Below are 16102 nucleotides of genomic sequence, written 5' to 3'. Positions count from 1 at the left end.
TGCCCTGTTTCCTTATGCAGTCTCTTTATCTTGGAGAGAAGAAAAGTGAGACTAGCGATCGTCACAGCTCTGGAAATTTGGCTTAATTTTAATAATAATGAAACTATTGATTGAGAGTTTATCATGTACCAGGCACCATATGAGGCATTTACATTATATGCTGCCCCCACAAAGCAATTGGAAGTAATATTACATCTCACTTCCCCAGAAAATATGGGAAATCATCATACTTTGTGATCGTCTCTGCTAGGAACTCCCCCTTTCAATTTATGGATTTCTAGATAGACTCAGTAAGAACTAATGGGAAGAACAGAGATAACCAGGACTAACAAAGAGATTGTAGAAATTTGAAAATAATAGAAATACCAATAACAACAAAGCAGACTCACCACAGTGACGTGAGTAGTACCAAAAGGAACTCAGAGAGATCCAAGGATCCTAAAACTTAGTATGTTGTTTATTACTTTTCTCCAATAATTTTTCTTACACTTAAATATAATTGGAAAGTATTTAATCAAAGAAATTAAATTTAACCAAACTATTTAATTTCCCAAAGAATAAATATGAGCTAGAATCTTTTGAATATTAGTGGAGCCAGCAAGCATTCTCATATGTAAATTCAAAGTACTCTTATATTCTAATACAAGTCCCAAGAGCTTTAATAAACCAACTTAACCATTAAATGTCTTAGGAAAATAAAGTTTATAAAATTGGAGGTTATTTAGCTCATATAGTTGTCCTTACATATTTAATGGTCAAATAAGGAAAAAATACAGATATTTTAAAATTATTAACTTCAGAAAAGTAGTTTTTCTCCCCAGTTTTTAATGTGATTATGTGACCTTGCAATGTGAATAAAAGAGTGAGAAAATGATATAAACTGAGTTCGGTCATTGAATAAGTATTTATTGAGCACCTGCAGTGTGCCAAGTACTGTTTGAAGCATTTGGGATACATCAGTGAAATAAAAAGTTCCCTGCCCTCTTGGAGCTTACGTTTTCACAGGGGAGTTGGACAGTAAACATCATAAGTAAGTGAACTTATATACACATCTTCCTCAACTTACGATGGGGTTACATCCCAATAAATCCAGTGTAAGTTGAAAATATCATTAAGTCAAAAATGCACTTAATAACCTAGTGAACGTGACAGTTGAGCATAGCCTACCTTAACTGTGAAAATGTGCTCGGAACACTTACATTAGCCTACAGTTGGGCAAAATCATCTGACACAAAGCCTGTCTTATAATAAAGTGTTGAACAGCTCGTGTAATTGATTGAATACTGTTCTGAAAGTGAAAACAGAATGGTTGAGTGTGTGGGTTGTTGACCCTCATGATCCTGTGGCCGACTGGGAGCTGCAGCTCCCTGCCCAGTGTTGTGAGACAGGATCCTACTGTGTATCACTAGACTGGGAAAAGATCAAAGTTCGAAATTCGAAGTATGATTTCTACTGAATGTGTATGGCTTTCACACCATGGTAAAGTAAAAAAATCATTGGGGACGTATTATGTTAGGAAATGCTAAAGACTATGAGAAACAATGGAGCACTGGGAAGAGGGCGTGAGAGGGGTAATCAGGCTGCAATTTTAAATCAAGAGGTCAGGGTAGGCCATCATGGAGAAGATGACATTTAAGCAAAGACTTGAAGGAGATAAGTAAGGTTAGTCAAGAGGATATCCGGTGGAAGAACCCTCTAGGAGAAAGGAACAGCCAGTGCAAAAGGCCTCAAGGTTAGAGTGTACCTAGAGACTTGAGGAAGGGCAAAGAGACCATTATGGCTGGAGAGTTGTGAGCGAGGGGGAGAGTATTAGAGTGTGAGGGTAGACAGGAAACAGGTAGCTGCGATCCAGATGCTGTAAGGACTTTGGGTTTTATTCTGGAGTGAGATGGGGTGCCAGTGTACGGTTTTCAGCAGAGGAGCGACGTGACTAACTTGTGATTTAAAGGAATCAGTTGGGCTACTATGTTGATAATTGACTGTAGGAGGGCAAGGGCAGAAACAGAGACTATTTAAGAGGCTATCGCAATAATCCAGGCAAGAGATGATGGTGGTTCAGACTAGAGTGACAGTAGTGAGAAGTGGTTACATTCAGGGTCCATTTTGAAAGCAGAGCCCGTAGGATTTCCTGACGTTTTGGATGTGGGGTATGTGAGAAAGAGGGGCGTTAGGAATCTCCTCAAGTTTATTTGCTTGAGCAACTGGAAGGGATCAGGGTTGCCCTCAGCTGAGATGAAGGAAGGCTGCAAGTAGGGCTGGTTTGGGGGATGACGGCACATGAGAAGCTCAGTTCTAGACCTGTTAACTTCAAGATGTCAGGCAGGCGTTTGGACTGGAGCTCTAACTTGGAAGTCACTGGCCTGTAAATGATAGTAAACCTGTACTCATGAAACTGGACAGAAGTTGCCTGGTAATTGGGCATCAACAAGGCAGGAAGGTAGCTGAAAGTTAACTTACCTGTCTCACAACTTTGATGGTGCCCGCATTGCTGATAGCCCAGTTCTTCTCACCCAAAACCAGTTCTCAAGAGTTTGGGGCCTAAGTAATATGACATGTGTGAAGTAGTAAGCATTCAAAAAACGTTTCTTTTCCTCTCATACATTTCACCATTTAAAAGGCAGGGCAGCTTACATGGAGGATGTCTGCATGTAGCCTCTTCACCCTTCAGAAATGTTGGTTTGGGGAAATTAGGAATGAATTACATTCACCTGTTTTTCTAGAAAATGACAAGTAGTTGATTACTAAAGCATAAGGCAAAATATAGGGTAATATTAGGCTAAATGTGATAGTTGAAGAGAAAAAAAATTAAATGATAACATAAAACCAGCCCATATTCCCTTGAGCATTGACTGAGAAGCAACATCACCAGTGGTTCCTATACTTGCGGGCACATTGGAATTACCTGGGCCTTGCTGAAAAATACTGATAACTGGCTCCCAGATGTTCTGATTTGTTTGGTATGGGGTGCAACCTGGGCATAGGAGTTTTAGAATTTCTGCAGGTGGGGCTAATGTGCAGCCAAGTTTGAGAACTACTGTGATGTACACTATTTTTTTCTAATGGAACTATCACTAATAATGAGAATATTCAAATTCCCTTTCTTAATTTTTTTTATTCTTTGCTCGTGCCAAAAATGGAAACAGTATTAAGAAAAGGTTCTCTTGAGGGAATCATGCTGAGTAAAATAAGTCAGACGGAGAAAGACAAATATTGTATGATCTCACTTATGTGTGGAATCTATAAAAAACCCCAAATTCATAGAGAGAGAATAGATTGGTGGTTGCAGGGTGGAGGGGGTGCAAAATGGTTGAAGGTGGTCAAAAGGTACAAACTTCCAGTTATAAAATAAATAAGTCATGGTACAGCATGGTGACTATAGTTAGTAATACTGTATTGTATACTTTAAAGTTGCTACGAGAATAGAACTTAAAAGTTCTCATCACAAGAAAAAGAAATTATAACTATGTGTGGTGATAGATGTTACCTAGAAAACATATTTAAAAAAAGTTCCTCAAGGCAGAGTAGAGTAAATGAGCTCTAAATCATGCAAATGAGAAATCAGTGTCATAATTTGTTGTAGATTCATAGCAGCTGTTCACCTGACCATTTATTTGTAGCATAAGTGAACCTCAAATTGGAGACAGCTGTGATGTCATGGTAGCTGCATTAGACTTGAAGTATGAAGACGTGGATTAAAATCCCAGTTCTTTCGCTTGTTGCTAGACTTAGGGTGGGCAATGCATTTAACCGTCCTGAAATTCCAATTTCTTTCTCCCTAACATGAGAATAACCAAAGCAATTTTGCATGGTTGTTATAAGTATTTGTAAAAGTGAATGTCTGTGAAGGTAAATTATAAAGAACTATATAAAGATATTAAAGAATTATTATTTGAAAGGATTTTTCTTAACCTTAGAAGTGGCGACCTTGTAAAATGCAATAATTTCCTGGAAGTGAATAGATTGGTTTTTTTCCCCCATGTTCTTTTCACTGCCTTGAGAATGGAACTCTGCATATGGTAGATAATAAGTGCTACTGAACTTAACATGTTTAGTAGAGAGAGTATTATTTTGTATCTATTTCCTATATAGTGTATTAATATGGGAAAAACATGAACTTTGGACTCAGACCTGGGTTTCAACACTGATGGCGTCACTTGTTAGCAAATTTGTGTCATGTTCTAAGAGTCAGGTGTCTTTTCTCTGTATTGGGGATCGTAATGGATCCCTTCCAGGGCTGCTGTGTGAGTTTCAAGGGTAGAGCACCAGGCATAGTGGTGGGCGCAGAGCTGGCAGGAAAGGTTCGTTCCTTTCTTCCCTCTAGGAGAACAGTAATCTTGGGGTAGTAATTGTAAAATCTGAGTAATAATAATTTCTCAATACCTAAAAAATCTTAACTGTTACTCTTTATTTGTTTTGCTGATTTCTGTATCATTTTAACAAGTGTCTACCTCCTCCTCCAGGAACACTTTGAAAAGTAGTGTTTATTTTGTGTGCTTTTTCAGATAATAAAAAAAGCCCTTTTAAGTTTACACCATGGATAGCACAAAGGAGAAGAATGAAAATTACAAAGATGACCTCCTGCTTAGGATGGGGCTTAATGATAATAAAGCTGGAATGGAAGGATTAGACAAAGAAAAAATTAACAAAATTATAATGGAAGCCACAAAGGTATGTTTCTTGTTTCTTTCAGTATCTTTAATTGACTAACTCTTTAACTTTCTGTTTAAAAGAAAAATAAGTTTTGAATATCCCTTTTATTGTAATTTTTAATATTTTAGTATATAATATTGTTAAGCTCGAATGGGTATGGGATAATCTCCCTTCTGTTCTGTCGCTCTTGCCAGTTTTCTACATCACATGCACATAACATGCCTGTAAGAGCAAAATAAGAGCAAGAATAATGTTCTTTTTCACCCTTTTTCAATCCTAATGGGAGAATACTATAATTACTGTGCTTTTTGTTTTTGTTTCAATTAATGTAGCTTGGAAGTCTTTCTGTATAAGTAATTAAAGATCTTCACTCTTTTTCATGCCTGCGTGTGTGGATATAATTTATTGAACCTGTCAGAATCCTTATTGATGGACATATAAATCATTTCGAGTATTTTGGTTTTACAAACAGTACTACACTGAATAACCTTGTATTTCATAACTTTACCTGTGTGCAGGTATAAGCTTAGGAGGGGTTCCTAGAAGTGGAATTATTCCACCAAATGCAGATAGCACGCAATTGTTATGAATTGCCCAGTTGCCCTCCATAGTGGTTGTATCAGTTTCCATTTCCACTGTCAATATTACCATGCTGCAACTGTGCCAACACAGTGTGTTACTAAACTTTTGGATGTGCCAATCTACAGTAACGTAGTGTAGCATTAACTTGCATTTTGATTATGAAAAGTGCAATTGTACATCTTTTCATATGTTTAAAAACTACTTTTCTTTTTTTATGAACCATCTCTTCTTATTCTTTGCATAATTTTCCATTGGATTATTGTTTATCTTTTGACTTTGCCTATGGTAGTTTCTTCTGTGCAGAGGTTTTGGTTTGTTTTTTTATGTAATTGAATTAGGCGGCTGCATAATGGTTTTCTCCAAGGTCATAAAAGAATTCTTTAATGGTTTTTTTCTACCACTTTTTTGGTTTCATTTATATATTATTAAATATCCGTGCAGAAAGGTGTAAAATTTAAGAGAATATCCTTATTCTTAGGAAATGCATGCTGATATCCACAATTAACTTTCAAATGGTTTAGCCAAAAAGTTAGGGAGTGTGTGTGTGTATTTGCTCACGTGCCTAACATGTATGTAGGAATTGGGCTATGTGTATGTGCATACGTAGGAGTTGGGAGAGAAAACGAAGGTAGCAGGATATTAACAATTGGTGAATCTAGGTGAGGACCTATAGGTTTTAATTGCACTGTTATTTCAACTTTTGAAGATTTGGCAATTCCAAAATAAAAAGTTGAGGGAACAATAATTTCTTAAGTATATATTTGAATGTAGATACAATTTTAAAAGTAAAAGAGAACTGAGAGATGAAATAAGCAAATATAGCGTATGGACTCTGATCGGATCCTGGTATGAACAAATACACTTGGAACATTTAGGGGAATTTGAATATGGAGAGGGTACTAGATAATATTAAGGAATTACTATTTATTTTATTAGCTGTGAAAATGTTATTATCATTACATGAGAAAATGGGCTTACTTTTAAAGATGTATACTAAAGTACTCTATGGAGTAGCCAAATGTCATAATATCTGCAATTTACTTTAAACCACTTCACTTAAAAAATCACAGAAGGAGATATAGCAAAATGTTAACAGTTGTTAAATCTCAGCGATAGTTTTATATATGTGTTTATTATACTAATCTATTTTTGTTTTAGAGGTTTTTTTGAAATTTTAAAAAAGAAGAAGAAAAGAGTAATCCTATGAGCCTAGTTTTCAGGTTAAGCAATAGAATATTTAAGTTATCCTACATGTCCCTGTCTTCCCTCTCTCTTCTCTGTGTCCCAGTACCATTTATTAAATAGTCCATCCTTTTCCTGCTGAGTTGCAGTGCTGTCTCCTGTTCTGCTGGATTATTTGTTCTTGTACAACATGATCTTAATTATAATAAGTCTTGATATCTGCTAGAACAAGGTTTTTCTTTCCTCTTTGTTCTTTTTCAAGAGTATCTTGGGTATTCTTGAATCTTTGCTCTTCCATTTAAATTTTATATGATATATATATCAATCATAGGAAAAATGTATAACCATGTATCATATAATTGATATATATCATATAATGTATAGATCAATCATATAAAATATATATGTTATATATTGAAATATTTATGTATTTTATATAATATATTCCTCTAGTGTGGGGGGATTATCATAAATGATATCTTTTTTAAATTGAAATTTTCTAATTGTTGCTGCTCCATTTAGTGCAATTTACTTTTTAAAACTTTTATCAGAAAATTTTAAGCATTCACAAAATTAGAGTGAATAGTAACTTGAATCCCTGGATAATCGTCATCCAGCATCGACAGTTAACAACATTTTTGCAAATATTGTTTCGTCTATCTCACTTCTCTCTCCCTACGGAATTTTGGACGTGGAGGGTGAAGTGTTTTAAAACAAATGCCAATAAACAGAACAAATTTCTAGAAATTCACAGTTTTCCAAAACTGACTCAAGAAAGTATGGAAAATCTAAATAGGCCTATAACAAGAAAAGAAATTAATAATTAAAAATATCCCCCCACCCCCAAAAACCAGTTTAAGATGGCTTCACTGGTGAATTTTATCTGACATTTAAAGAAAAAATAATACCAATACTCCATAAGCTCTTCCAGAAAATGAAGAAGGATGGAACACTTCCCAACTCATTCTATGAGGCCAGTATCATTTTGATACCAAAGCCAGACAAGCATAAGATTATAGAGCATTGTAAATGTAAAAGTCCTCCACAAAATATTAGCAAACTGAATCCAACAATATACAAAAAAGATTATATACCATGATCAAGTGGAATTTATCCTAGGAATGCAGGGTTTCTTAGATACAACACCAAAAGCACAGTCAACACGAGAAAAAGGTGACAAATCAGACCTCATGAGATTTCAAAATGTTTGCACTTCAAAAGACACTGTTAAAAAATAAGAAGATAAGCAACATATTAAATATTTGCAAAACATGCATCTGATAAAGGACTTACATCCAGAATATACCAAGAATTCTTACAACTCATTACGAAGAAGACAAACAACCCAATCAAAAAATGGGCAAAAGATATCAATAGACATTTCACTAAAGAAGATATAAGAATGGCTCATAAAGCACATCAAAAGGTGTCTAACATCATTAGTCACTGGAGAAATGCAAATTAAAACCACAATGAGATGTCATTCACACTATTATAGCCTAGAATGGCTATAATAAATAAGACAGGTAATAACAACCTTAGACAAGGATGTGGAGAAATTGGAACCCTCATACATTGCTGGTGGGATTGTAAAATGGTTCAGCCACTTTGCAAAACAGTCTGGCAGTTCCTCAAAAGGTTTAGCATGGAGTTAACCATATGACGCAGAGATTCCACTCCTAGGTACATACCCAAGGAAAATGAAAACATATGTCCACACAAAAACATGTACACAAATGTTCATCGCAGCATTTTTCATAATAGCTGCAAAGTAGGCATAAATGTGCATCAGCTTGATGAATGGATAGATATTATGTTCAGTGAGGGAATGATGGGTAATTTTCTAAAATTTATTTTCTAAATTTCCTTTAATGACTAACATCAAATTCTTAAAAATACTTTTTAAGTAGAAGTGAAGGAGGTAACTGATGACCCAACTGACTGAGGCCTTGGATCTGGCCCACAGATCCTGCCTAGGACACATTTTCTGAGTGCACATCTGTCCTCAGAGAGTTTGTACTGTGCTGAGTACCATGATCCTATGCTGTAGGTAACTATAAATTCGTTTTACAGATAAAGAAACTGAGACAGAAAGATTAGGTAATTTTGGAGTCATCGACTAGTAGGTAGTGGAGCTGAGTTTTGAATTCAGTCGTTCTGATTCTAGAGTCTGTACTCTTAGCTACCAGGTTATATACAGCAATGCTTTCTGTATGCTTTGTTTTGTTTTCCTGCATAGGGGTCCAGATTTTATGGAAATGAGCTCAAGAAAGAAAAGCAAGTCAACCGACGGATTGAGAATATGATGCAACAAAAAGCTCAAATCACCAGCCAGCAGCTAAGGAAAGCACAATTACAGGTATTAATTCAGTTAAGTGGAAGCTAAGTAAAGTGGAAGCTGGTAGAATAGTAATTGACAGTTAAAATGCATCATGATCAAGTCATAACTGAAAACAAAGTGAAAGGTAAATGTTCCTTATTTTGTAAAGCATAAAAATTTAACAGATGCACATACTCTGCTCTATTAAACGTTGGTCTACTCTTACAGAAAGACTTCACACCTACTAGACATTATTACCTCCATTATACAGAAAAGTAAATGGAGCCTTAATTAGGTTAAGTGACTTGCCTAGCTTCATATGATAGGTAGTTGGCAGAGCTAGGATTTAATCCAAAGTTTATATTCTTTTTATTATATATGTGCTTTGCAGCTAGAAAAGGCCACAAGATAAATGTGACATCTTTTCTGCAATGCTGATTTTGCAAAAAAGATTTGGGGGAACAAGTTAATAATTAAATTAGTATGTAATTTAAAACAGAATTGTGTTATAGTACAACAAAAAGTCACATATAGGGTAGAATGCCAAATGTGCATGAATTTTTAAGATAAAACAGAAGCCTTCTAAAAATTTGGGGGCTTTTGGCTTCTCTAGCTTCTTCAGGGAGTAAATACTCAGTTTCCTCTGGTAGTAAAAGTTCTTTCAGGAGAAAAGTTTAAGCAGAGCCAAGCTACAGGGCGTCATGTGGTAGACAGAGAACTCAAAGCAGTCAAGGTTCTGCTAGTACAACTAAGGTTTACTTTTAAAGACAGCTTTACTCTCTAGCCAAATCTTGTTCAATTTAACAAAGCACTTTAGGCTATAACATAATGATAAAATTATGATATTAATCTACTGTGTTACAAAATGCTTTTTGTGATAGAGTTTAGAGATTATAAATTTTATGTTTTCTTTACCAAACTATAATGTGTCCTTTTTTTTTTTTTTTTTTTGATAAATGCTGTCTGAGAGCACAAGCTAATTTTTAATCTTCTGTGTTAACTGGTCTGCTATCATGACAAGATGATTTGTCTGTCAAATCATCGCTTTTAATGCTTCATAGCATTCCACTGTATGGAGGTCTGTACCACAATTTATGTACCTTTCTCCCACCTTGGTTCCAGTCTTTTTTATACACAATCTTGTGATGATCATTCTTGTTCATATCTCTTTTCACTCATGTCCTGTTATTTTCACCAAAGATTGTACCATTTTACATTTTCAAGATGAGTGCTGATTTCTTCACTTACTTATTTAAAACTAGGTTTTATCAATATTTTAGTTTTTGCTGATACAGTGTCCAAAATATTTAATGGTGGTTTTAATTTGCCCTCCTTTGATTATGACAGAATGTCTTTTCACATGTTAGCCATAAATATTTCCTTCTTGTGGAAGTTTCCTCTTTTATTCTTTGTTAGGATATAGGCTAAGTAGCTGGCACAAGAGACTCAAAAATATAACAGTTCAGGGGCCGGCCCCGTGGCCGAGTGGTTAAGTTCGCGCGCTCCGCTGCAGGCGGCCCAGTGTTTCGTCAGTTCGAATCCCGGGCTGGGACATGGTACCGCTCATCAAGCCATGCTGAGGCGGCGTCCCACATGCCACAACTAGAAGGACCCACAACTAAGAATATACAACTATGTACCAGGGGGCTTTGGGGAGAAAAAGGAAAAAAATAAAATCTTAAAAAAATATGTATATATAACAGTTCAAAAGATAAGAGTTTCTTTCTTTCTCACACAATAGGTAAGTAGTTTCAGCTGGTGGGGTGGGTCTGCTCACCAGAGTAATTTAGAGACTCAGGTTCTCCACCGTGTTGTTCCATCGTCACCTAGTGTTATCCTTACTTGGACTGACAAAACTGGATTACCACCAGTCCACGTTCCAGCTGCTAGTAAGGAAGAAGGAACAAGGAAAGAAATCAAAGGCGAGTAATTTGCTATTAAACATGTGAAAAAGAAGTTGCACACATTACTTAAGGTCACATTCTTTTGGCAAGAATTTAAGTTTCGTGGCCACACCTAACTGCGAGAGAAACTGTAAAATATGTTCTCTAGCTGGGTGGCCAGCTAGAAATCTCTTACTGGGGAAGGAAGAGAGGATGCATTTGGGGGTTCTTCCAGCAGTCCAAAGCAATCTCCTTTGCCCTCATTTCTAGAGGAGTTTCTATCTTTTTCTCTTCATTTATAGATCTTATCATATATTAAGGATTTTTTTTTTTCTCAGGATTTTTTTTTTCTCAGCCATTTATTGTAAATATTTTTACAATATGTTTTTTGTCTTCTAATTAGGCAGGGGTGTTTTCCTATATAGTTTTAAATGTTTATGTAATCAAATTCAGCAGTATTAAAAAATTTTTTTTCTTGATTTTGCTATTGTACATAGAAAGTTATTCCTTACAACCAAGCCTATATGTTCTTTTAATATTTTTTCTTTTTTTTTTTTTTGAGGAAGATTAGCCCTGAGCTAACATGTGCTACCAATCTTCCTCTTTTTGCTGAGGAAGACTGGCCCTGAGCTCACATCCATGCCCATCTTCCTCCACTTTATATGTGGGACGCCTACCATAGCATGGCTTGCCAAGCAGTGCCATGTTCGAACCACAGGCCGCCGAAGCAGAATGTGTGCACTTAACCGCTGCGCCACTGGGCCGGACCCTCTTTTAGTATTTTTAAAGATTTTGTTATATTCAAATATATAGGCCATTTGGAAGTTTTTTGACTTAAGGTGTGACGTATTTTTTCTTAAATGGTGAGTATTATATTTTCCCTAAATGGTATTATTTTCCCTAAATTGTGATTCACTTGTCTCAACACCATTTATTGAATCATGAGTACTTTCTCCACTGAATTGAAATGAGATGCTTCGATATACTAAATTCTCATTGTACTTGGATTTGTTTCTGCACTCTCTCTTCTAATCAATTGAATCTTTTCCTCTATCAGTACTATGCAGTTTTAATTACTGAATGATAATATAGTTTAATATCCTCCTTCATTACTATTCTTTAAAAAGAATTTTTTTTATCATGCATGGTTTCTTTCAAATAAATTTAAGCATCATTTTGTAACTGCCAAAAGAGGCCTTCTACTCGCCACAAAGACAAGCCAACAGTCCAGCGGCAAGGTGGTAGGAGAGAAAGGGTCTTTTTATTATAGCTTGCTGGCAAGGGGGAAGATGGCGGATTAGTGTCCTAAAGAAACATCTTAAAACTAAAATATTTTGAAGGAATTATATAGAGCAAATGGGCTGAAGCGGGTGGTGGGGCGGGTCACGGGGTGTTGACTATCTGGTGTGTCGTCCTGGAGACTCCAGATCATCCCTTCCTCTTGTCCCTGGTGATGGATACCAGTGGAAGCCTTTCTCCTGGAGGTCGTTACATCCCTGGGAAAACTTAGAGGACAAAGTTATTGCTGTATCAAAATAGAGAGGTCTAAGTATAAGCCAAGACTACGAAAATAGCAGAGCATGCACATTTCTCACAAGCAGGTGTGTACTTATCTAGGCTACGTGCAAACTAGAATATTGCTGACAAGGATGGGGGGTGTCTTGTGCATTGAGGTCATTTACAGTCCTAACATTTCCCCTCTATAAGCTGGGAATGTAACCTGTGTTAGATTCCCTTATGCTAACCTACGGTAACCATGGGCTGTATTTATCTTAGCTTTCAGGTGACACTAGCAATTTCATCAAGTTAAAAAAAAATTCCATTCTGTCCGCAATAACATTGTTTTTAAATTGGTATTAATGCTTAGGCAATTTACTTTCTGCACTTCTTTTTGGCAAGTTTTATTGATGTATAGTTTACAAACATTTTTAATAAAGTCTTAAAGCTATGTACATATGAACAGTGCTGTGTAACAACTTTTTACTATTCATACTGCTGCTATTCGTGAGTATTTTTAAAGCTCATATCCTTAAATATGCTAATAATCTGAAGGAATAGAAAATACCTTACATTGTGTAGCAGAACTTCAGATTTTGTTAGTTTTAGTTGACTATGTCATGGGAGGCTCTCTGGCATTTTTGCAAGGGGAATGGCAGGAAATGTGTTTTATGTTGATTGTTAAATTGTTTCATTTGTTGAGCTTCCTTTAGAAGAAGTTGTATAAATGGGAGGGGATTGAGGAAGTCCTAAGGAGTCTAGAATATCTGAGAAAACAGAGTTTTTCCTGGGAAGTGTGTTTCTATTTTAGAGTCATAAAAGTTCCAAATAGTAGATTTTATTATGTATGATAAGATGGTATGAACTATTGCTAGTCAAGCTGAGGTAAGGAACTCTGTAGGCGTGAACTCCCATGATGTTTATTCAGAACTTCAGCAAGCAGTATACCTCACCCCATCCCTCCTCATTAGACTTCTTAAAGGCACAAGCCTTTCTGTAGCTGCCAAAACATTTTGTTACAACATGAGTTCATAAATTGAATAGGCAAAGATCCATGTTATATTAAAGGCAACTACAAAGCAAACAAACCAGTGCATTTTGACCATTTTAACAATTGATTTTGTGAACTCAGATTTACTCAGCAATTTTTAGGGTAATACTAAGTCAAGAAAATGAGAAGCAGTATTTCTGAAATAGTCTCCTAAATGTAATCGAAAAAGGGGATTTTTTTTTTTTTTTTTGAGGAAGATTACCCCTGAGCTAATATCCACTGCCAATCCTCCTCTTTTTGCTGAGGAAGACTGGACCCGAGCTAACATCCATGCCCATCTTCCTCTACTTTCTATGTGGGATGCCTGCCACAGCATGGCTTGATAAGCGGTGCATAGGTCCGTGCCTGGGATCCAAACCGGTGAACCCCAAGCCGCCAAAGCAGAGCACCCGAACTTAACCACTATACCACTGGGCTGGCCCTTGAAAAAGGAGATTTTAAAAAAGTAAATAGGACATAATGTGGATGTAAAATACACCATTCAAGTTTGGTTTGAGCTTATTTCAATGTTAAGGACTTTTTAAAATCTATTTTAGAGAAGCATCATAAAATAATGGAAAGAGCACAGGCTTTGGAGTAACCTGGTTTCAAGGCTGGTTCTAACATTTAACAGCTGTATGATTTAGGGCAAATTACTTAATCTTACTCACCTTTAGTTTCCTCATCTATAAATGAGAATAATAATTATTATCTCAGAATTATTTTGACCTTTAAATGAGTTAACATAAGAAGCACTTAGCATGTTATATGACACATATAATATACTCAGTAACGTCACTTCTACTTTTAAAATTATAGGTTGATATCAAGTCCTTACCGTATTCCTAGATAAGTGCATTATGTGAAGATTTCTTTTAATTCTTTCAACCTTTTGCGGTTAGTTTGGTCCCACTTTACAAATTGGGAAAGTAAGGATGAGAGGGGTTAACTTGCCTGCTATCATGTAACCAGTAAGTGGCAGAGCTGAGACCCAAACGAAAGGCCTTATTCTTAACCACTGCAATGCACACTGGTTCTGAACTGTAGCAAAAGGGGCAACGTATGTTTTAGAGACTCAGGTCAGAACCTGAAAGTTATTTGGAAGGGAAAATGGAAGAAAGGAAAACATGAATGAGGATTTCAAAAGAAGAAACTTGAAAAAAGCAGTAGTGGTGTGCATTTGGTAGATGTAGAAGGAAAAGAGTTCAGACAGGGGTAACTGAGGCGAGACAGTAAAGGCAAGTGGAATGTGTGAGTCATTCTGTGGGGCGGGTTCTTTTTGGCAACTGTACACTAGCTTTAAGCACAGAAAAGACAATAGATTGCTGAAGAAACTGTCACAGCATTAATGTATGAGTCTAAAGAGAATTTTTTCCCGTTTGGTTTGCTGCTTATTATCTGTCTCCTTTCCAGAATGTCTGGGTTAAGATATTTCAGATGCCACTCCCTTATTCTCAATCAACTTGTATCTTAGGCATATTTTCTGGATTAATATAGAGTGGTTTTAAATCTACCCTTGTTTTTATTAGTTTCCATAATTTGTTTACATCTTTTTTTATGTCAGGATGCTATTATCTAGTTTAAAGTTGAGATACTGGAAGAAATAGTTGTTTTAAATCTGGATAACAAATTGGAGGAATGTTGAAAGTTCCATTTGTTAGGTGTGGTGTCTCACTGCATGAGGTCAGCCTTCTCCAAAATTTTGCTACAAGTACTACTTTCTCTTTTTTAACCAGAAATCAAATAAATAAATATCAGTATAAATTTTATGCTTTCTCTCCTATGAGTCTCTCTTCCCTTTCTCTCTTCTAAGGAAAGAATTTAAAGGCAGATAAAGTCTTTCTCCTGAAGGAACTCACAATTCAGTATCTAATACAATAAGTGCCATAGTAAGAGCAAGAAAACAAATGAGGGCACGTTAAATTCTGTGGTGCAGAGGACAGAGATGCAATTAAGTTACAGAGATATTGGAGCTGATCCTTAAAGGCTTTGTGACAGAACTAGGAAGGGCATTCTAGACAGAGGAACAGCCTGAAGAAGGCACAGGGCACCCCGGTCGTTCAGTGAGTTGCAGCCTAAACAGGAGCAGACCCTCTGGAGAGTCTTTCTTTGGCTGCTGGAACTCAAGCCAAAAATGGCTCAAGGTGGTTGTTTCTAAAAGAGGAGTTACAGTCTTAACCTGCTCTAGTGGGCAGCTAGTCATTATAATGCTAAGAAAGAAGGCCATGAAAAAAAAATGCTGCAGAATGAAAGCAAATTTGAAGTCCAACGAGGGGAAAAGCTGAATTACACCCCCGTAACTCTCCACCTTTGAGGAAGCCTGCTACAGGGATATCCACATTATGCAAATGGCTTTCATTCCCCAGCTCATCCCACTTGCTTATTTCTGGCTGTTTTCCTGTCAATTTTTGATTGCTTTGTTATGCAGCTATCCATTGATCATTTTAGAAATAGATCGCATTTATTAGATTTGTCCCTGTGCCAGCCACTCCATGCTCTTCGTGTCCTCCATCATTCAACAGCTTTCCCTATCTTCTCTTGTGATTTTACTTTAATGGTCCTACTGACTTCTTTATATGTCACATAGATCACACGGTCACACAGCCACCCCCAACTGGGGAAGCTGGGAAAGTGCATACTTAGCTTTTTCAGCCTCCACAAAGAAGAACCCTTGGGGAATGGGTATGTCTGCTACAGAAACCCTTTTCTTACTGCCCTACCTTGTTATTTCCACCCACTTTCATTTCTTTCTTCTTATCAATCCAACTCTTCTTTCTCTCTAGAGAAACAAAAAATTCTTTAAAGATTAAGATTCTTCACTGATATACTTGACATATGTATTGAAGTTTCATGAAAGAATAAATTACAGCTCAAATTTTCAATTTTGGTTTCTATAGACTAGCAGTTCCCTAATTTTAGCCCTATAAAAGCATCTGCAGAGGGAATGTTTACAGTGGG

The 16102-nt window shown here is 36.4% G+C and overlaps 1 protein-coding gene across 1 annotated transcript in view; it reads left to right on the top strand.

Annotated features, from left to right (window-relative positions):
• The window catches only part of POLK (DNA polymerase kappa), a 64090-nt gene that overhangs the window by 21337 nt on the left and 26651 nt on the right, over nt 1-16102 (top strand). The window contains exons 2-3 of the mRNA XM_046668631.1: nt 4503-4668; nt 8654-8773. Coding sequence (XP_046524587.1) covers nt 4534-4668; nt 8654-8773 — 255 coding nt within the window. The 5' untranslated portion in view covers nt 4503-4533. The remainder of the gene's footprint in view (nt 1-4502; nt 4669-8653; nt 8774-16102) is intronic.

Source organism: Equus quagga, chromosome 7, assembly GCF_021613505.1.
Source record: "Equus quagga isolate Etosha38 chromosome 7, UCLA_HA_Equagga_1.0, whole genome shotgun sequence".
Classification (NCBI taxonomy): Eukaryota; Metazoa; Chordata; class Mammalia; order Perissodactyla; family Equidae; genus Equus; species Equus quagga.
This window is presented reverse-complemented; position numbering and strand designations above follow the sequence as displayed.